This window comes from Castanea sativa, chromosome 7 (assembly GCF_040712315.1).
Source record: "Castanea sativa cultivar Marrone di Chiusa Pesio chromosome 7, ASM4071231v1".
NCBI classification, from domain to species: Eukaryota; Viridiplantae; Streptophyta; class Magnoliopsida; order Fagales; family Fagaceae; genus Castanea; species Castanea sativa.
The window spans coordinates 21,576,596-21,600,194 of NC_134019.1; the positions used below are offsets into that span (position 1 = coordinate 21,576,596).

At 35.0% G+C, this 23,599-nt stretch overlaps 2 protein-coding genes across 2 annotated transcripts; one reads left to right on the top strand and one right to left on the bottom strand.

Moving 5' to 3' along the window:
* Positions 1-7,366: 7,366 nt before the first annotated feature.
* LOC142644140 (RING-H2 finger protein ATL52-like) lies at positions 7,367-8,056 on the bottom strand. Its single transcript, XM_075818818.1, has 2 exons — positions 7,996-8,056; positions 7,367-7,731 (listed from the first exon to the last, which is right to left on the bottom strand). The coding sequence occupies exons 1-2, from the start codon at positions 8,054-8,056 to the stop codon at positions 7,367-7,369; spliced, it is 426 nt and encodes a 141-aa protein (XP_075674933.1).
* A 13,994-nt stretch (positions 8,057-22,050) lies between these two features.
* On the top strand, positions 22,051-22,992 carry LOC142644141 (protein FLOURY 1-like). The gene has a single exon (XM_075818819.1). It carries the CDS (start codon positions 22,054-22,056, stop codon positions 22,990-22,992), a length of 939 nt encoding a protein of 312 aa, XP_075674934.1. The 5' UTR covers positions 22,051-22,053.
* Positions 22,993-23,599: the final 607 nt, after the last annotated feature.

Here is a 23,599-nt window from a genome sequence, read left to right on the forward strand (position 1 = left end):
ATAAGTATTTCAGTCCTTTCTTCTTTGTTGGGGACGGAGATGCCATTTATTCTAAGGACTAGTGGCAATATTGCTTTGTCTTGACGCTGTTGTTTTTAATTTGATTTTCATTTATCAACATTTTCCATCTCTTTGTGTTCCTGTGTGCATCTCAGTGTTTTTGTGCACGTGTGCCTTTGCATGTTTATGTATATTGCATATCTAGTGGTTTGAGCTGCGAACCAGCATTAATGTATTGATGTTTGTGTTTAATTTATTGTAATTTATCATTTTTAGTGAAGATTAACTTTGAAATTTCTTGAAATAAGAGGTTTTGTTCTAGGAATTTTCAAATTATTTTATTATCAGGAAGATTCTTTTAGTTCTGTAAACAGTAATTCAGTTTCCAACATATTGGTGTCTACTGATAATATTTTTTGATTGTGGAAGTAATAGGATAGAGTAGTTTGGTTATCTTAATCCAAGTAAGGAAAAAAGGGAGATACTGTCTTGCAACTTGTCCATTAGTGTTCCAGGCCATTTACAGAAAGTAGGTGCTTTAAATACTCCTTACTTGAAGTTAGCAGCTGCATGTACTCCCTCCAATTGATTTTAAGGGGAGATGGCTGTCCAGTTGCCCTACGAATCTCTCAAGACAGATATGGGTCCCAAGACTTATGTTGCATATGGAGTTGCTCAGGAGATTGGCCATGGAGACTGCCACTAAACTTCATTGCAACATGTCTGATTTGGCATGGTTGGTCATGTTGAAACTCCTGCTAATCACTTTGTTTTGTTTGTCAAAGGAACACTTCTGTCTGATTGAGGTACAGCATGAAAATGTGTATTTTGTTGAAAGGGGAATGGGGGTTGGATTTTGGTGGGGCTCGGATGTTTTATCCCTGGGCCCACCAAGAACAAATCCCCCAAATTGGGCAGAAAAAAGGGAGAAAGAGGGGTGTTAGTGTGAAATGACATTTGTACCCGCATTTGCTATTAATCCTGCATTCCTGCTGTGTGGTGCCTCTTTTTACTTGCTTTTGTCTTAATTTTTCATTCTCATTGTTTGTCTAATTAATTGTTGCTGCCACTTTGTGGAATGTATAAGTATAAATAACACAGTTAACTTTTTCTTTTTCTTTGGTTCTTTTTAGTTGTTAGATTTTTTATTAAAAAAGAAGATGGCAAAACATACTTTGCTGCATATATGTATATATTTTATAATTGATAACATTATGTATGAAAGCTTATGTGTCTCATGCTCAAATTTTGGAGTCCATTGTGATGTTTTAAATTGATTTTAAATATATATATATATATATATATATATTTGTTTCCCTATTCATATAAATAAAGTTAATAATTTTCTTTTCTTTTCTATTCAGTCATGCATAAAGGTTGCACTCAATTTTGTCTCTCCGGAAAATGTTGGTGTGTGCATCTGCCGTTCATCGTTAGCTTATTTGTTTCACCTTACACCTTTTCATTCCTGCACCTCAGTGATTGCTGGTGACAATGTGAGCTTTCTTTGTAGTGGCATCATCATGGTTTTGTTTCTAGGAATTTTCAAATTATTTTATTATCAGGAAGATTGCTTTTAGTTCTGTAACCAGTAATTTAATTCCATCATATTGGTTCCTTTGTATTCGAAAGAGTATCTGTAGTGATAGCATAGAAACAAATGTCACATTTGGTGTGCTAATGAAGCTTCATATTGGCACAATGAAGCTTCATATTGGTTTTTTTTATTTTTACTGCTATTGCACCCCCAATCATCTTTCATGGGAAGTCATTGACTTCAGTTCTTGTTTCTTGAACGATTAAACTGGCTGGTTGCCATTAATAAAGCCTACAAATATATTTGCTATGTAGTATGTTTTGAAAGAGCATTGAGTGAATGAGAAAATAATTCAAGCACTTTAGTTATTGTCTCGCACATGTTAGTGAACAGTGAACATATGTGTACTTGTAGTCAAAAGGTATAATGGTATAATTTTGTTTAATTTTAACTGTGAAAAAGTAAATAAGTAGTCAACTCGTTTTTGCTGAGAAATGAGAATAAGATCCTTTACACTGACCATTAGGTAAGGCAAATAGTATGGGAACAGGATTCTGCTATGGCATTTTAAGGGTCTCAGTCATCTTTCTTTGTATAGGGAATTGGATTATTTTGTTGAAGTTGCTTTCATCAGATTATTGATTTATAAAAAGCATGCTGAGACATCCTGCTGATGCAGTGAACTAATTTCAATCATTAAGAAATTGTAGCATCTAGAGTGTACAATGTTTCGTTACTTTTCATTAGTATCTTTCTAAATCAATTTAGGCTTGTTGATGAGCATAGGGCTTGCAACAGTTGTTACGATCACATTTCAGTTGTTTCTGGCCTATATACATCACAATTTACCAATATAAATTTTTTTCATTCTTATTTTCGCAATTCAAGGGAATCCTTGCAGCAATTGATGTCTTCTTTGACCATGCCTTGGTTGGGGTAAGTTGTTTAATGTATTTATGGCATTATGGCTTTTGCTTTTTGCCACTGAAATTGCAGTCATGAAGATGTTCTTATGGTTTAGTAGGACAATAGTCAATGAATTGTTTTGTTTACTCTGTTCAAAAATATGATGTAGGAATAGAAGTTTTCTCTTTTGTTGAGGTCCATATTTTCAAGTGCTATGTAGTTTGAAAAGGATATAATACGTCAGCCTTATATTTTATCGAAAGTACTGGGGCCTTGCTCTTATTTCTAAAAATTATTTAGATTTCCCATATGTATAGTAAGTATTGCTTTATGAGAGCTTTGTAAACTTTTTCTCTAATTTTGACACACTCAAATTCGTACTCTCTGTCCCCTACATGTACCACACATTCTTTCCCCTCCCCCCAAAATGAACCATAATGCTAATATCCAACTTAACAAGTTGTGTTAATTTAAGTTGGATATTAGCATTATGGTTCATTTTGGGGGGAGGGGAAAGAATGTGTGGTACTTAATAAAGTTTTTATGTTACTTATCAAAAAAAAAACTTCATAAATTATCCAACACACTCAACTCAACTCCAACCTGGAACTTGCTGCTAGGCTGTTAAAGCTTTGATCCTTTCCTTCATTTTAAAATTCTAAATGGAACTTGTTCATGTAAATTTTCAAATCATTGTGAAAAAATATTTGCGTGGTATGAAAACAGACTCAGCCATGCATTTGAAGATGTTACAACCAAGGGAGGCAATTCCATACAGTACTGGCACCTGGACTGGTGCAGAAACAGGGATGAAGTGTACCGCACTAGATACCGGAGCGTATCGGGTCTTTTCAATCATACCGGGATAATTATAGGATTTTGGCTGGTAAATGCATACCACACTGAAATTCTATTTTTGTTTGAAGAATGAAACCATAAATTTAATTTTTTTTTGGTTCCTATTGTTTCATCCAGGACCTTGTTCATTGGATCACGATTGGTCTGGATAGGGAATCAAGAGGTCTCTACTTGTTGCAGCAGCACTCTTTCAACTAAACCTCATTCTGTTTTAGCTACTTCTTTTGATTCACTGTCTTTTAATAACTCCAACTTGGGGCATTTTAGACCAGGTCATCCTTCTCTGCCAATTTGAATTTGTTGAATAATGTTGTACCTGATGAACATATTAATAGAACACAGTGCTGTGATGTATGCCATTTTTCGAAGCAAAAGAGATTGCCATTTGCTTCCAGTCTTCATCTTACTAAATTTCCTTTTGAGCTTATTCATTGTGATCTATGGGGGCCTTTTTCCACCCCCGCCACTGAAGGCTTTAGGTTCTTTCTTACTATTGTGGATGATTTTTCAAAATGTACTTGGGTTTACTTGTTAAAATCCAAAGCTGAAACATCTGTTTTATTTAAACAATTTTCAGCTATGATTGAGACAATTTGATTCCAAAATCAGATGTGTTAGGAGTGATAAGGGGACTGAGTTCATAATGAAATTTTTTTTTTAAAACTAAGGGCATTCTTCATCTGTTAACCTGTGTTGATACTCCTCAACAAAATGCTATTGTTGAAAGGAAGCATCAACACATCTTAAATATGGCTAGAGCCCTAAAATTTCAATCCTCTTTGCCTTTTACTTTATGGGGGGATTGTATTTTGACAGCTGTTTATCTTATAAACAGGTTGCCTTCCAAAACTCTTAATGAGTCCTTATGAACTTCTTTTCAACAAGGTACCATCCTATAATCTCATCTTAGAACTTTTGGGTGTTTGTGCTTCGTTTAAACACTTTCCCGCAATAGAAATAAGTTTGCTCCTAGGACCAAGAAGCGTGTCTTCCTTGGTTACCCCTCTGCTATAGAAGGTTATAAAGTTTTGAATTTGGAAACAAATGCTATTTTTGTTTCCAGAGATTTTTTTTTCTATGAGTCCATTTTTCCTTTTGCTTCAATTTATCCTTTGTCTAAACTAGACACTTTTGTTTTTCCTCATTCCATTCCTGATTAAGATGCTACTCTTCCATATATTCCTAGTTCTGAATCTTTAGATATTGTTGATTCTTCACCCGTCCCAGATATCCTTCATCACATAATTCACCACTGCATGATTTTGATAGTGTTGATGTTTCTGTTGAGCCTGTCTTGGTTCCTTTACCTATTTCTAGGCCTCCTCCACCACCACAACCCACAAGAAAATCCAGTAGACCACATAAACCACCCTCATACCTGCAAGATTATTCTTGCTCAGCTGTCACCTCTAAGCCAATGTCAGCTTCTCCTTATGACATTTCAGATTATCTTACCTATTCTAATCTCCATAAAGCTTACAAACACTTTGTTCTAGTTGTACAAGCTACTCCTTCAGAACCTACATCCTTCAACCAAGCTGATCAATCTCTAGATTGGAGAGCTACAATGGATAAGGAAATTGCAGCCTTAGAACTCAATAATACCTGGTCCATTACCTCTTTACCTCTAGGATCAAATATCACTCTGATGGTTCTATTGAGAGATTTAAAACAAGATTGGTTGCCAAGGGTTATAATCAAAGGGAGGGTCCTGATTACATAGACACTTTCAGTCCTGTGGCAAAATCTATTTCAGTAAGGATTGTTTTGTCCTTGGCTGCTTTGAAAGGGTGGAAACTTCATCAAATGGGTGTGAATAATGCCTTCCTCCATAGTGGCTTGGATGAAGAGGTGTACATGTCACTACCACCTGGTTTTCACAGCAAGGGGGAGAGTGTTTCAGGCAATAGCAGTGGCTGCATTGGTGTTTCAAGGTATGGTTCTATGGTTTGTAAGCTCAATAAGAGTCTATATGGTCTGAAACAAGCTTCCAGGCAATGGTTTGCTAAATTCTCATATACAGTCTTGAATTTTGGATTCGTACAATCCAAGTTTGGTTACTCTCTTTACACTTTTACAAGAGGGTCCTCTTTTAGCATTTTTTTGGTGTATGTTGATGATATTTTGCTTACAGGCAATGACCACAGTTGCATTGCTGAATTGAAGGAAGTTTTAGACAAGAAATTTGGTTTGAAAGATCTGGGTTCTTTGAGGTACTTTCTAGGCCTTGAAGTGGCAAGAAATGAGAATGGCATTACCTCAAATCAGAGGAAGTATACCCTTTAAATTCTGAAAGACAGAGGTCAATTGGGTTGTAGGCCAGTGAAGACACCTATGGAGCAGAATTTACATCTATCCAAGAGTGAAGGCAAGCTGAAACCTGTCCCAGTGAATATAGAAGGCTTATTGGAAGATTGCTTTATCTAACACTGACTAGGCCAGATATTACCAATGCAGTGCATAGATTGAGTCAATTCTTAGCTGAACCAAGGGAACCGCATATGCTAGCAGCTTGTAGAGTCTTGCAATACATCAAAGGATCACCTGGTAAAGGGATTTTCTTTTTAAAGAATTCAGAATTGCATGTTAAGGCTTACTGTGATGCTGATTGGGCATCTGCCCAGATACTAGAAGATATTTAACAGGCTATAGTGTGTATTTGGGTGATTCCCTAATCTCTTGGAGGTCCAAGAAACAAAGTGTCAAGATCATCAGCAGAGGCTGAGTACAGGGCAATGGCAACAACCACACGTGAGATTGTGTGGGTTCTTCAATTGCTCAAGGATTTGAAAGTTCATCATCCTCAAAGTGCATTGCTTTTCTGTAATAATCAGGCTGCATTACATATTGCAGCTAATCCAGTATTCCATAAAACGACAAAGCATATGGAGGTGGATTGCCACCTGGTGCGAGACAAAATTCTGGAAGGTGTGATAAAAAAATTCCACGTTTCAAGCAACTTACAACAGATATATTCACTAAAGCCTTGGGTTTACCTGCCTTTTCCAGATTGGTAAATAGTGTGTTTAGTGGATATCTTTGCACCAAGTTTGAATGTTCCTTTTAGCTCTACTTCCACATCAGTTCCAAGTCTCAGAACCATCAGTTCAGGACTTGAGGGGGAGTGTGAAGATTCAAGATAACCAAGAGCAAAGGACTGTGTCATTTAACAGAAGAAAGTGAAGCCAGAGATGAAGAAGAAGAACAACAGTGTTTTTTTAATTGAAAAGAAGAAATTAAAGGAAACGGTGTCATTCCATTTGAATCAAGAAGATACAAGACATGGGTTGGAGAGTTTAAACACGTGACTAGTTTGTTAGTCTGTCATTGCTTGTATAGATGTCAGTCACTGATTGGTGTGTTTAGAAATTAGTTAGTTTATTTTGTTTTGGCTCCAACTTAATGCTCTGGTAATTGTGTGTATATATATATATAGCAGAGCTTAGTGTAATTATTTCTTACGCTTTGTAATTCATTTTCTCAGCAATAAAATATCAGATTCATATTTAGAAAGATCTTTCAATTATACAGGCTGGAATAAGTTTGGCCATTTATTTTTGGTGGGGGTGGGGTATGTAAGGCTGGGCTCGTTGCAAGTGATGTTTAGCACTCAAATTGAGGTTTAGGTGCTTAGATGTGCAAGGCAGTATGTATTTTTTAGCTTAGCACTATTATTTGAAATTGTTGGATGTTCTATTTTGGCTGGAATTTATTGTTTCTGGTGTCAAAAGTGAGCTACTCCAGTAGAGTGAAGAGCAAAAAACTGTTGAGTATTGACTACTTATCTCTATAACATACTTCTGAAACTGGTCAGCTATAAAATGATTTTGAAAACCTTAGCACAGTCTGATACTATATAACGTACAAAGGTCAAGTTCTAAATAAATTGTAAATAAAGCTAGAGACAGAGAGAAATATAGGAAATATTTGAATTTATATTATAATTAATTATATATTCAAATACAATGCAATTAAATTAAGACATTCTTTGAACTAGCTAGATCACTAAACATCCAAGGGATCCCAGCCTACCCTACAAATGGGACAAGGAGTAGCATGGTTGCTCTAACTCAACCATGTCTGGATGCACTCTGCATGGAATGCATGGCTGCATGCAGGAATCTCAGCAACCCTGTCACCCTCCTCAAAGTCTCCAAGGTAGATAATGCACTCTGTGGTGATGAATCCAGCACCGGCATCAGCGTGGAAAGGTCGTAGTGGGAGTTCCGGTGGAGGACCAAGCTCTAGGTTGGGGTTGGAGTTGGTGTTGTTGGCATGTTGATCAGGTTGTGCAGGGTGGCACCACCTCCAGCAAAAGTGGACGATCCCAATGAAGAGAAAAGCTCCAATAACAGCACCCACATACCCCACAACCTCAATGGCACTAGAGCTCCACTGCTGTGATGGCTCAAAGGAGTCAATTGCTCCTACTACATGGAGGAAACAACAGAGGCAAAAGAGAAAAAATGGGGGTCCCTTGGCCTTGAGAGAGAGAGAGGAAGGAGAGTAAGAGATTGAGAGATCGAGAGAGAGAGAGAAAGGGCGAGAGGAAGATATTGAGAAAATGAAAAAGATCGAGGGAGGGATGAGAGGTTAAGAGATAGAGTTGATAAAAATCTGTGGTCTCCACTGGTTATGCTTAAGGAACTGTAACTTAGCCAACTGGTTCTTCGTAAGTCATCTTCGAAGACAACCTTCGAATGTCGTCTTCGAAGGTCGCTTTCGAATATCGTCTTCGAATATTGGTACTGCCATTTCCGGTAATAAGCCGAAATAGTTATATTTGGAAAAAATAAAATGAATGAGAAAGAAGAGGAAGAAGACCAGAACTGCAAAGAAGAAGAAGATACGCGGCAGAAGAAGTTTTTCAGTCACAGTATGAAAGAGATTCAATTTAATGCTTATTAGTTATTTTTGTTTTTCTTTTAATGCGGTGGCTGAGGATTTGCCCTGTACTCCTCTATTTTCTTATGAATGTGGTTATGTATATCACTCATGTTGCCATGTAGAGAACAACATTGTTTTTAAAATCCCTAAGTTTCTTTTTTTTATGAATTATTCATACGGTTCACTAATCACTAACTAAAAAAAAATCATTTAATTAAATTAAGTATATAAAAAACCCAAATTTTTAGGCCCTAAAATCCCTTGAGCTGGCCCTTTGGGAGTTGTATCTTTGTAGGGGGAGTTTATCTACTTCGCTTAGGGCTAGCATAGCGTTTTGGGGGGAGATTTTTCTACTTGCTTTGAGTAGCCATCTATATTTTTGGTCTGTACTTATGGGTTTCGTGCTTGTCCTTGACATCAATCTTAATTTTACGATTATATCTTTAATTGATATCTTTAATTGATATCTTTAGTAGGTTACACATTGCTATACTAATTGATCAAATACTTGCAAGTATGTTCTTTGTTTTTTGTGTGCATGTCTTGAATTGTAATTAACTATTACTGGTCATAAATTTCATATGATGTGCATGATGTGCCTGTTTACTGTTTTTGGAAAAGATACGTACGTACACTACATCAAAAAATGTGTATTACATCAAGTATTAATACAACAAAATATGTATATAGTAGTTTTAGACAAAATATCGCATTTACAAGTTAAAATGGTTGTAATAGTAACTTAAAATTGTTAAATTATTACATCAACAATAATAAATTGCAATAAATTATAATTTTCAGCTACAATAGAAGCTTTAATATATTAGGAAAAATTGTTGCAATAACTTAAAATGAAAGAATCGTTGCAATAAATTGATACCAATTATTTTTGCAATGTATTGCAACGAAAATTTCGAATTAATGGGTTATTGCAACAAAGTTACTATTGCAATAATTTGATATTAATTCGTTGCAATCAATTGCAATGACAAACACGTAGCTGCAATGAATATATCGTTGTAATAATTTAGTATCAATTATTTCATAGTCAATCGCAGTGACAAAATGAATTAATTATCTTTTACAATGAAGATATCATTACAGTAATTTAATCCGACTTATTTTGTTCAATTATTTGCAATCTATTACAATAAGTTTCGTGAAGTAATAACTTATATTTAAAAGATATTTGAAATAGTAAATTGTTTATTGCAATAGTATATATATCATTGCATCAAAGTTATTATTAAAATATTTGGAGTTTATTGCAACAAAAATTTTTGTTGCATAAACCTATTACTTCAAATTTTATTACAACATCTTGTATCAATTATTGCAATGACTCTAATGCTATTGCAATGGTTTTTTTCGTTGCAATAAACATTTTTTCCTGTTGCGGTAGCACTTATTAAGTCAGTTATCTTAGTTCAATATTTGGCTAATGGGGACTATTTGAGTTTGATAAGTTTATATTTTAATTGACCAATTGATCATTTTGTAATCTTGAGTCATAATTTTTCCTTTTTCTTTTTTGGTATTGGGTTTTGCCAATAATTGCCAAATGAAGAGGTTATTAGGTTTAATAGTTTAAGTGTTAGCAAATTAGGACAAATCGTGAGCCTTGTTATGTTCAAATGCCCTTATTCAAGTTTAAGATGATAACTCCATATTAGTTCAATGAAATAGGAGTTTCTTGTTTCTCATCACATAGCTTGATACCTTTAAGCACACCTCTAGATAAATCGATAATCACACAACAAGATTCTCAATAGGCCCATTAAGTTGGTTTTCAGTTCTAATTTATGCCCTATTTGACATACTATATATATATTAAAAAAAAATTAAGTCCACTAAAATGCATGAGAGAGAAAGAGAAAGCACTTTGTTGTACATAAAAAGTCCAAATCCTAATTTTCTCTAGTTCACCATCTTGTGAACAGATAAGCAAGGGGTTGAATCTTTAATTTGAATTGATTATAAAGCTTTTTGCAGCCAAGGGGAAATTAATTGAATATGCATCTTTATTAAATCTGAAATTCCTTTCCGAGTTAAACTGAATACTTTAATTCAAATGTGCTTTGGATTCATTATGGATGATTTTCAATGCTTAATTAATCATTAATGTTCCTTGACTTCAACCTTATTTAAATTCGAGCCCTTAATTCTTTTAGGGAAAGATATTATCTTCATGAATAATTGCTTAGTATAAGAATTCTATCTGATTAATTGAATATTAGTTAAAACTGCAGCAATAACTAGTATTAGGGTGTGGATGTCTAATTCCATCGTCTTATGGTTTTCCTAAGTTAAATGTTTGCCCTGTCTCATCTAATCCTTGGATCTAAAAATGAAGTCATGTTAGGTATTAGTTGAAGTAGTCTGACAAGGAGAAGATGATTTCTAGCCTTCCAATTGAATCCTTAATTAGTTCCACCACCCTACCATTAAAAATAATAAAATGTGCTAATTTGGCATGAGTTGTAACATTTTTGAAACTTTGATTTAACATGTAATAAATGGGGCTAATTTTTTGGGTAATTTATGCAACCAATTGAGTAGTATGTAGAAATGGATGTTTCATACATCATAGGCTTTATTTAGTGGAACTTCTAGTTGAAATAGATGACTTTTACAGTTTTACGATTCTCTAAAGTCCAAAAACTTATATATTTCAACATTTGCTTTGTCAAGTGACACTATTGTGCCAACTTGTTCCCATAGATGTTTGTTTGGTTACCAGGACCTTGTGATGTATGAATACTTACAGCTTGGTTGACCAAGCAATTTGTTGGTTTACCAATCTGAACGCAGGATAATTCCTTTTGGTAATTGTTGATGCTGTTAACATGTATAGTATTGTGGGCTTTAGGCCCAAACTAGTTTACTTGTATAGCACTCATATTTACTTGTACTGCACTCATATGCCTACTATATAAAGGCACTCATGTATATTCTTTCAGTGTGAAATACAATAATATTGAATTCAGTATTTCTAACATGGTATCAGAGCCACTGCTCTGACCTTTTCTTAGCAGTCTTGTCTTTATTGGTGTAACTCCATTCTCAATATTGCTTCCGCTGTCACAACAACTGTCACAGCCTTTCGCCGTTGAACCTTTGAGTCTTCCAGACATCGTCCTCAGGTTCCGGACCTGTAGCAGCTGCTGTTGGGGAGTTCGAACACTACAAAGACCACTGCCCCTTTCGGCACCGCCGTGAATATTGCTCCGAAAAATTTTCCAAAGATACCACGAAGATCGTCTTGCTCCGATCTACCTTTTCGTGAAAACCTCACAGTCATCGGAGCCTCCACGCGCCCTCACACGCCACCCAAAGTTTCTGCACTGAAGGTCACACTGCCACGCGCCGATTAGTGCTGCCACGCGCCACCACGCGCCGAACAGAGCCTTCACGTGCTTCCACGCGCCTCACGCACTAGACTACTCTTGCTGACGTCAGCCCTAGCCATGTCATCCCGCCACGTCATCCTGCCACGTCAGCCTGCAGCGCGCTGCTGACGTCACTCGCCACATCATCGTTCACTGACCGTTGACCGTTGACTTCTGTTGACCGTTGACCAGCCGTTGACCGTTGACTTTTTGCAGCCCAGGTGCTCCTTACCCAGTTTTCAGCGTAGATTTCATTTTTGCAATCTGTTTTCGCATATTTTGCTTCTAAATGAAGAATAAGGACAGGTCTTCTTCCTTTTGCAACAATCGTCGCCGACAATCTAGCAAACACTTTTGTAATTTTTGCAAACGTTTTGGCCATAACATTGAGACTTGCTTTCAGCGCAATAAATCAGCTGTTTCAGGTTCTTCTGCCACTATTGCTAACATTGAAAGTGTCCAACCAATGGCTCCCGTCTTTGCACAATCTAAGTCTTCAAGTAGCACTTTCACCATGACCACAGATGACCTTAAAAACATCATCGCCAATGTCATTCGTATGGTTGGTAATGCATCTTATTCCTCTTCTCTCTCAGCTTTGTCCAGTATGTCTCCTTCCTCTTGGCTTATGGATTCTGTTTGTTGCAATCACATGACACCTCACTCGTCCTTATTTTCTAAACTTAAACCTGCACCACACCCTCTTACTATTCGCACAGCAAATGGTTCCACAATGTCTGGTCATAATATAGGTTCCGTTTCAACCTCCAACCTCTTCGTTTCTAGGGTCTTTCATGTTCCTGACCTTTCTTACAATTTGTTTTCTGTGGGACAATTAGCTGAGTTGGGTTATCGAATCATATTTGATTATTCTGGGTGTATTGTGCAGGATCCAAGGACGGGATAGGAGCTAGGGACCGGTCCCAGAGTTGGGCGTATGTTTCCCGTGGACAACCTTCGTCTTCCACTTGTTGCTCCTGTTTCTATTGCCGCAGCTGCTGCAGTTTCTTTTATTCCTTCTCTTGCTCTTTGGCATGCTCGACTTGGTCACGCATCTTCTTCCCGTGTACAACAATTGGCTTCTAGAGGTTTGCTAGGTTCAGTGTCTACAGAAAATTTTGATTGTGTTTCATGTCAATTAGGAAAACAACCAGCTTTGCCTTTCAATTCTAGTGAATCTATATCCACTGATATCTTTGACCTTATTCATTCTGATGTTTGGGGACCTTCCTCTGTCTCTAGTATTGGTGGATCTCGATATTTTGTTGTCTTTGTTGATGATTACTCTCGCTATAGCTGGATCTTTAATATGAAACATCGTTCTGAATTATTGCAAGTGTATTCTAATTTTGCAAAAATGGTTGAAACTCAATTTTCTAAACGTATCAAAATTTTTCGATCTGATAATGCTCTTGAGTACACTCAATATGCTTTCCAAGCTGTTTTGCATTCCTATGGCACTGTTCATCAACTAACTTGTCCAGGTACCTCTCAGCAAAATGGTAGAGCCGAACGAAAACTTCGTCATATTCTTGACACTGTTCGTGCTCTCCTTCTCTCTGCCAAAGTTCCTGCTCCTTTTTGGGGCGAAGCTGCTCTTCATGCTGTTAATACTATTAATCGCATTCCCAGTCCTGTCATCCAAAATCAAACTCCATGTGAGCACCTTTTTGGGTCACCTCCAGACTATCACTACCTACGCTCATTCGGCTCTACTTGTTTCATTCTTCTTCAGCCACATGAGCATAACAAACTTGAACCTAGGTCAAGATTTTGTTGTTTTCTTGGTTATGGCGAAACTTAAAAGGGGTATCGGTGTTATGATCGTATTTCTCATCGTTTTCGTGTCTCCCGCAATGTTGTCTTTTGGGAACAGCGCCTCTTTGTCGAGCTCTCTCACTTCCGTGCTTCTTTATCTTCCTCTTCAGTCTTAGATCTATTTCCAGATGAGACGCAAATTCCTTCTGTAGCTGCTCCTGACCCTCCTATAGCTAATCCTGATCCTCCTGTAGCTGCTCCTGATTCTCCTATTAACTTCTCTGTCCAACCACCAGAAATCCTTGATCCCTTTCCTAGTTCCCCTTTTAATGAACAGGTGGAAGATGAACAGGTCGAAGACGAGCTACCCAACCTTGATCTTGGTTCCCCTGCTCCTGCTCCACCTGAAGATCATGTACAAGACATTCCACCTCGTCACTCAACTCGGGTAAGGTCCATTCCTGCACATTTACTTGACTATCATTGTTACACTGCCCTTGCTACATTGCACGAGCCTCACACCTATCGTGAGGCTTCCACTGACCCTTTATGGCAGATTGCAATGAAAGAGGAACTTGATGCATTATCTAAAAACCATACTTGGGACTTGGTCACTCTCCCCCCTGGGAAATCTGTGGTTGGTTGTAAGTGGATCTACAAGATTAAGACTCGCTCTGATGGGTCCATTGAGCGCTACAAAGCTCGTCTTGTTGCAAAAGGTTTTACACAGGAGTATGAGATTGATTATGAAGAGACCTTTGCTCTGGTTGCTCGTATCTCATCTGTTCGTGCCCTTTTAGCTGTTGCTGCTGCCAGTAAATGGGATCTTTTCCAGATGGATGTAAAAAATGCATTCCTTAATGGGGATTTGAGTGAAGAAGTCTATATGCAACCTCCTCCTGGTCTCTCTGTTGAATCAAACAAGGTTTATCACCTTCGACGTGCACTTTATGGCCTTAAACAAGCTCCACGTGCTTGGTTTGCCAAGTTCAGCTCTACCATCTCTCATTTGGGTTACATGGCCAGTCATTATGATTCTGCCTTATTTCTTCGTCGCACTGATAAAGGCACTATTTTACTTCTCCTGTATGTGGATGATATGATCATAACTGGTGATGACCTCAGTGGCATTCAAGAACTCAAGAATTTTCTCAGTCAGCAGTTTGAGATGAAAGATCTTGGACATCTCAGCTACTTCTTGGGTCTTGAAATCACTCATTCTACAGATGGACTTTACATTACTCAAGCCAAGTATGCCTCTGAACTCTTGTCTAGAGCTGGACTCACTGATAGCAAAACTGTTGACACTCCAGTCAAGTTTAATGCGCATCTGACTCCTTCAGGGGGGAAACCATTGTCTAATCCCTCTCTTTACAGACGCTTAGTTGGCAGCCTAGTTTATCTTACTGTTAGTCGTCCAGACATTTCCTATGCTGTTTTCCAGGTGAGCCAGTATCTGTCTGCTCCACGATCGACTCACTATGCTACTGTTCTGCGCATTCTTCGGTACCTAAAGGGCACTCTCTTCCATGATCTTTTCTACTCTGCTCGGTCTCCTCTTGTTCTCCGTGCATTTTCTGATGCCGATTGGGCAGGAGATCCAACTGATCGCAGGTCCACCACTGGTTATTGCTTTCTTCTTGGTTCTTCTCTGATTTCTTGGCGAAGTAAGAAATAAACTCATGTGGCCCGTTCTAGTACTGAAGCAGAATATCATGCCCTTGCTGATACCACATCTGAGCTTCTTTGGCTACGATGGCTTCTCAAAGACTTAGATGTGTCTACATCCTCTGCTACTCCTCTTTATTGTGACAACAAGAGTGCCATTCATATTGCTCACAATGATGTCTTCCATGAACGGACCAAACACATCGAGATCGATTGTCATTTTATCCGTTATCATCTTGTCCATGGTGCTCTCAAGCTAATCTCAGTCTCCTCTACAGATCAACTTGCAGATATCTTCACCAAGTCACATCCTAAGGGACGCCTTCGTACTTTGGCTGACAACCTCAAGTTGGTCTCACATCCACCTTGAGTTTGAGGGGGGCTGTTAACATGTATAGTGTTGTGGGCTTTAGGCCCAAACTAGTTTACTTGTATAGCACTCATATTTACTTGTACTGCACTCATATGCCTACTATATAAAGGCACTCACGTATATTCTTTCAGTGTGAAATACAATAATATTGAATTCAGTATTTCTAACAGATGCAATGTTATCAAAAACGAAAAAAAAAAAAAAAAAGTTATGAGATTGGTTGCATTGTGGTGTGGACATTCAATTGTGTTTGTTGTGACATAGCTATGTCATGTACAGACAATTAGACTATTAGAAAAAAAGAGAATCAATAAAGAAATATTGCATATAAGAAAGAAAATGCTCAACCATCGTATCGAACCCTCAGCTCGGAGGTCTTCATCAACTTGCCTTACCAAATTTGCATTTTTAATGCAAAATTTTTTATTTTGTAACTAGTAACAACTATGAGGTAGTCAATCAGTTTGGTGCCTAGCACTTAGTGGTTATATCAGCAAAACAATTGATACTAACATTACCTCCTTGAGTTACAAAGATGATTAATTACTTGTACTTTATTAAAATGTAGGCCATTTTCAAGCCCCCAGAAGCAATGCCGGGAGGGATACCCATTTGTTTTCCCCTAGGTACTTTTGGTCATTCTTGTCTACATGCATGATTTGAAATTTCTTACTGATGCATCTAATTTTAATTCCCTTTAAGTTTGGAAACTGCGGATCACTTGAACAACATTGATTTGCAAGGAACAAGATTTAGTCAAGGAACATGATTGATTTGCAAGGAAACCGCGGATCACTTGAACAACATTGATTTGAAGCTGCTATCTTTGGGCTTTTTGGTTTTGACCCAGACAAACATATTCACATACGGTTTACATGCGGTATAAAGATTATAGGAGTTAAAAGATATGGAAGGCTGTCCCTTTATGTATATGGACAATTTGGTGGGAGCAAAATAGTAGAACGTTGATGGTGTCAAATGCCCTAATCATGTTATGAAATAGTTTAGGTTGAGATGTTTGTATGAATATAGATGACTACCTTAGGTAGCATCCCTTCGTATTCTATCTTGTTTATGGCTTTTAGATCTTTTGTGTTTGAGATCCTAATTCTTTTGGAGAAGTTTGATTCACAATCTTTTGTGTGAACAATCTCTTTTTTGTTTATATGTATGTTTAAAAAAAAAAAATACCAAAATTCCTCCATATGAACTATAGGTAATGTATCGGCACCTAAAAGGCTCACAAAATAGCTTACTCACATAAGGTAAAAATAAGGGAAACTTGCCATTGTTAGATAAAATAAAAGTCTAGTGTGCATGGATTTTGAAGCTACAAATTGTAATTGCAGCTTCATAGTTTAATTTGAAATCAAGGTCAGGATTTTTTTTATCATCTAATTACTCCTTCAAAGAACTGCAACAAATTTTTTGTCAAGATGGAGTTAAGAACGTTATTAGTATTTCAATATGGCTTGCATTAAGGGGTGTCAAATGGGTGGGTTTGGGTGGGTTTGAAGTGGGCATAATTGCGTTAGATACATAAAATTCATTTATCCATTTATTGCCCATTTAACTAATTACCTCTAACCCAAATCCAACCCAACCCAACCCAATTATTATGGGTAAATCCCAACCCACCCAATTACTCAATAATCATAATTACCAAAATGCCCCTAAAACTTGAAAATGACCTAAGTACTCTTAAAACCCTTTAAAATTACCAAAATACTCCCTAAACCTAAAAAAAGACCAAATATGATAAAAAAAAAATCACTAAAAGTTAATAAAATACCCTTGAAATCTAAAAAATGACCAAAATACCCCAAAAAACCTAAAAAATGACCAAAGTACCCCTGAAACTAAAAAAATGACCGAAGTACCCCTAAAAAATTATCAAAATAACCTTAAACCTATAAAATGACGAAAATAACCCTACCTTTAAAATGACCAAAATAACCCAAAACCTCAAAAATTACCAAAAATATCCTAAAACCTCTAAAACGAACAAAATAGCTCTAAACCTATAAAACGACCAAAATACCCCTCAAAATATCTAAAATGACCAAAGTGCCACTAATCCTATAAGATGAATAAAATACACCCGAAGCCTTTAAAATTACCAAACTAGAGGTTTGGGGCATTTAGGATGTTTAGAGGGTATTTTCACCAATTTAAAGGTTTTAAGAGTATTTCAATAATTTTGTAGGTTTTGAGGGAATGTCACTAATTTTTTATGTTTTACGGGTGCTTCGTTAATTTTTAGATTTTAGGGCTATTTTAGTAATTTTATAGGTTTTGGAGGTCTTTTAGTCATTTTTTAGGTTTTTGGGATATTTCGGTCAATTTTTTTAGGTTTTGGGGGTATTTTAGTCATTTTTTAGGTTTAGGGGTTATTTTGGTCATTTTTTTTTAGTTTTAGGAGGGATTTTGGTCATTTTTTAGGCTTCAGGGGTATTTCGGTTAATTTTTAGGTTTCAAGGGTATTTCAATCATTTTTTAGGTTTAAGGGGTATTTCGGTGATTTTTTAAGTTTTAGGGGGTATTTTGGTAAATTTTATATTTCGAGAGTATTTTGGTCATTTTTTAGGGTTAGGGAGTATTTCGGTCAAATTTTAGGTTTTGGAGTTATTTTAGTCATTTTAGGTTTTGGGGATATTTCAGTCATTTTTCAAGTTTAGGGGTATTTTGGTAATTTTATGTTTGGGGATATTTTGGTCATTTTTTAGGTTTAGGGGATATTTTTGTCTTTTTTAGGTTTTAGGGCTATTTTGATCATTTTTAAGTTTAAGGGGGTATTTTGGTAATTTTTTTATTGGTTTTGGGGTTATTTTAGAGTTGGGTGATTTGTAGAAATGATACTTGAATCATAATTGGGTCTAATTGGGTACCTAGTTAAAACCCAATAAATATTAATATTAATTAGATTAATACCCATTTAACACAATTAATAATTAGGTGGGTTTGGATCTTATTTAAGTGAGTGGATTTGGGCGGACAAATGAGTTTGGGTTGATTTTGTCATCCCTTCCTGCATCGACACATCGTTGTGCATCATAGTTAATTTAGTATTTTTATTGCATTTCAAACTTTATTTGGATTATTATGAGGTATTCGATAAATTTTTTTTCTCATGTACAGATGTTCTCAATTTCAGGTCTTGAGCTGTAGTTCTATATTTTATTTGTTTTTGGAGTGTTTCCATATGCATTTTGTGTACTTAGGATATGTCCCCTTTTAATACTTTTATTAATTATCCCCCTTCCCCCTCCAAAAAATAAAAATAAAAATGAAGAACTAAAGAAACATATTCAACATTCAAGGACTGAGCCTTATTTGCTATTTTTTTTTTTTTCATAAGCAACGCTATTAAAAGATTTACATAAAAATAAAGTATCACTAAAACGCATGGCTCCAACTACTTATAAATGGCATCCAAAATATGACCATATAATATGTAGTGATAGAGTTCCGTCTAGACTGAATCAGTTTGACTGAAACCAAATCATCGCATTCAAAGATTACATCAAGGAGTCCAAGATCAGGACAAAACCCAACCTCATCCACTCCGTTAATCACCACAGTATATCTTTATATTCCATTTTGAAATAGCTAAAAATGAAGTCCTCATTAAAAATTTAATATATAAATTTCCTTATATACTCTTACTTTATTTTCAATATTCTTCTTTGACTAAAGTTTTAGGATAATAGTTTTTAAAACTTTTACATTTTTTTTTGACAATGTGTAATGATATTACTTTACCAATTTGGATTTTTTAAAGAATAATACCAGAAATACAAATTTTTTTACAAATTATTGATGTGGTGAGTGGTTGTTAGTAAATGAAAAAATGATGTTAATGGTGGGGCCTAGTTGAAAACCAATAAAAAGCTGATCACATCAACAATTTGTAAAAATATTATAAAATAATTTGTAACTTTAGCATTACTCTTTTTTAATAGACCCAACAAAATGGGACGGAAGAAATATCATATTACAAGAAACAATTCCCTTACCTTAGCTAGGAGAGCATATCATTCTTATAGTTTTTATAGTTTGGATGAAGGATATTTCATTGGTCATTTCAGTCTTAATTCTCTATAATAAAATAAAGTCTCTTATAAAAATAAATAAATAAAACACTTGAGAGCAACAAACGTGAATGCAAAAATTACACCAATCTATCTGATCTCTTACTCACAAGGTGAATCAGGAGAATTTGATCAATACATAATTTTTACGCAAATTAACGGCCAAGATTATACCTATATAATTGATCAAGATACTACTAGTCTCTATATAATCTCTATATTTTAAGAGGATTTAGAAAATTAGTTATGCCTTTAGAAAATGTCAAAAATACCCCTAAGCTAATTCTATTCATAAAAAATAAAAAAATATGGTTAAAATTATAATTCAAAAAAAAAAAGTTAACAAAAACTACCAAAGAAATTTTTTTCCTAAAAATTAGCACACTCTATATTTAAATAAATATATCTCATGCACGTTTGATAATATTTCCTAAAAATAAGCACACACTAAACTCAACAGTTTACTCTATTTCAAATCCTAAATTTTAGTTTCTTAAAAATTCGCTCATATGTAACCTCACTAACAATATATAAATTCAAATTGAAAAATTATATTAAATTTAAAATAAGGACTTAGAAAGTTATTTATGCCTTTAAAAAATGTCAAAAATACCCCAAAGCTGATTAGATAATCCTATTATTAAAAAATAAAAAATAGGGTTAAAATTGTAATTCAACAAAAAAATTTTAAAAAAACTATTAGAGAAATTTTTTTTTAAAAAAAAATTAGCACACTCTCTATATAAATAAATATATCTCACGCACGTTTGATAAATTTTTTTTAAAAATTAGCACATACTAAACCCAACAATTCACTCTATTTCAAATCCTAAATTTTAGTTTCTTAAAAAGTCATTTATATGTAACCTCACTAATAATAAAGAAATTCAAATTAAAAAATTACATTAAACTTAAAATAAGGATTCAGAAAGTTAGTTATATCTTTAAAAAATATCAAAAATACCCCTAAACTGATTAGATAATCATATTCTTAAAAAAATAAAAAATAGGGTTAAAAATGTAATTCAAAGAAAGTTTTTTTAAAAAAAAACTATTAGAGAAAATTAGCACACTCTCTATTTAAATAAAGAGTGTGCTAATTTTTTCCTTTTTGAGTAAATATATCTCATACATGCTAGATAATTTTTTCCTAAAAGTTTACTCTATTTTTAGCAATTTACTCTATTTTAAATTTTAAATTTTAGTTTCATAAAAATTCATTCATATATAACCTCACTAACAATAAATAAATTTAAATTAAAAAATTTAATTAAACTTAAAATAAATAAATAAAAAAGGAGCTCAATTGCGCGTGGATAGAAAATAAGTAAAAACACAAAAGATAATGCCGTGGTTTGCCACCGCCAAAGACACGTGTCATAGCCTGGTGACCTTAAAAAAATAAAAATAAAACTCACAGATACAGTACCCATGATCTTTCCCTAAAATAACGAATCTGCCACTCTTGCGCACGTGGAGTTAATAACATACCCGTCTCTGGTTGTACCGTGTGGGCAGAATTCCTAGCCATCAACGGTAAAAAGGCATTAAAACAAAGATTAAAAAGGAATATTGGCACATATTGTAGATTAATTGCTTGCAAATAATAACCTCTGCCATAATATTAAATTAAATTCAAAGTTTATTAATTGCTTTCACATTTAATTTTCTTCTTTATGGTGATTATTTCTGTTGTAATTAGGTCTATCTCTATTTTTATAACTAGACTAGATTTATGTCATTTATTCTTTCTCAACCAAAAAAAAAGAAAAAAAAGAAAAAAATTTATGTCATTTATTTGAGTATATATTTAAAAAAAGTTATCTTTATATTTCTTGATATATATACATATATCAAATTTTAGGATGTCTACGTTTACTCAACATAAGGTTTTTTTTTTTTTTAGTTTCTAAAAAAAAACATAAGACTTTTTAATATTTTGTGTACATATACCGTTAAAACAAAAAGTACCAAACTTGAAATTTATCTCCGTATATATGATATATCTTGAAACTTAAATTTTGATTTGGATTTTTTTAAATACAAGTTTTTTTTTTTTTTATAAACTATTGAATACAAATTAAAACACTCATTGTAGCCCACATTTTTTCAAATAAATAAATGCAGATAATAAGAAATTAATACTACATCAAAATCAAATTTAATAGATTACTGATTTTTTTTTTTTTTTTTGGGGAGGTAATAATACTGAGCTGACTCAACATGTTGATTTGTCGGAGCATCCTTGCAGTCCACACTCTCTCCCTCGCTGAACTAACTAAATCTCCACACTCTCTCCCTCGCTGACACGATAGATACATTCCCATCTCTTTCTCTCTCTCTCTTTACTGTAGAATGTTAGTGGTACCATACTTCTCTATGTAACTTCCTTCTTCACGGTTCCAAATAGAAACTCGTATTGCATTTCTTTGTCTTTCGTTCCTTTTCACAAATTCTCTTCTTCTTTTTTTCTTTTCTTTTTTTAAAGAAAATCATAAAGTTTCTTTTTTGTTTCTTACTTATACCAAAAATTTGTGCATTCCAACATTGAATCAAGGATCTTAGAGTGTAAGCCATTAGACCCACATGCAGATTCTGAGCCATTTTTGCTTATTGGTTGTCATTTGCACCGTTCTAAATTTGCATAAGAGGTTTTTGCAAAGCTTTTTGGGGTTTCTGGTTATGGACTGCGCTTCCTGTTTGACGTTTTTGAGTCAGGGAAATGGTTTTGGCTGTGGGTTTTTTGTGTTTGGGTATTTCTCACATGTTTTCAAATTTTTGGGGTTGTTTTTTATATTTGGTTTGTGTTTGAAGTTTATGCAAATTGGTTGTCATGGTAAGGGTTTGATGCAATTTTTGTGTAAATTCAGAGGGAAATCAAGTGGTTTTAGAAATGGGGTTCCTCTAAAAAATTGTGCGGGTAAAGAATCTGATTCAAAGATTATGCCTTGTGAGCGTGAATCGTTGAAATTGTTGGAGAATTCAAAGTCACAGAAACAGGTTGTGAATTCAAATGGTGATGCTTTGGAAGAGAATGATGAAGACAAAAAAGAATGCCATGGTGAAGATGAAGAATGTGATGTAATGGCATTGAGAAAATTGGTGAAGATAGAAAGGCAGCGAGCAAATGGCTCTTATGCAGAGCTTGAGAAGGAAAGAATGGCGGCTGCATCGGCAGCAGAGGAGGCAATGGCCATGATTTTGCGGCTTCAACGAGAGAAAAGTTCAATAGAAATTCAAGCCAATCAATACCGCAGATTGGCTGAGCAGAAGCAGCAATATGACCAAGAAGTGATACAATCTTTGCGATGGATTGTGATGAAACACGAGTCTAATAGTAGTTTGTTGGAAGATCAATTGAGGTTTTGTAGGCAGAAGTTGAAGCTTTGTACTATGAAGGGAAATGAAGTGGATCACGGACCTGAAGGAGTCGATGCAAGTATGAGATTTTTGAATTCCAGTACAGAACATGGTTTTGATGATGTGCTAATTAGTTCTCTTGACATGGATTCCTCAATGTTTTAAGTTTTTTTGAGAGAGAGCATATCTTGAATAATACGCTGATGTAGCCTTTCTTCCTATATACTATTTTAGTTTATAAAAGTAAAATTAGCCTTCTTTTTGTTTTGCCTTTGATTCGATAATTTAAAATTTAAAATTATGACTAAATGTTTAGGAATATATTGATGATTGATTTATTTTTGAACATTCTGAACAATTACTTTGTTATTTAATACTTAGTAAATACTGAAAATGAAAGTATATTATAACCTTGAAGATAGTCAGATAGATAGAATGCAGATAGGTAGAATGCCATCAATTAGGTCCAATGGTCATTTACAATTTTTTCTCTCCTTTTCTTTCAAATAAATTTGATATATTTTTTATTTGAGAGGGAGTTTCAACTTATAGCGTCCGCTCATGATAATAGTTCTTTATCATCAGACCAAGATAGAAATTAGTTTTTGGTGTAGGCGGGGATTGAACCCCAGAACTCTTATTCAACCATCATGTGGCGTTTGGTACGGGAGAATCCACATTACTCCTGGCATCTAGATTCCTAGGAATGTAGCTATTTCTATGTTTTGTTTCATTAGGAATCTGAGATGATAATGTTTGCTTTATCCCCAGG

Excerpts from the sequence above, each read along its gene's own strand:
- LOC142644140 (XM_075818818.1), bottom strand. The coding sequence starts at position 8,056 with ATGGCAGTACCAATATTCGAAGACGATATTCGAAAGCGACCTTCGAAG. Across the intron at positions 7,732-7,995 it reads TTCGAAGACGACATTCGAAG|TAGGAGCAATTGACTCCTTT; the intron begins GTTGTCTTCGAA and ends TCCTCCATGTAG.
- LOC142644141 (XM_075818819.1), top strand. The coding sequence starts at position 22,054 with ATGCAGATTCTGAGCCATTTTTGCTTATTGGTTGTCATTTGCACCGTT.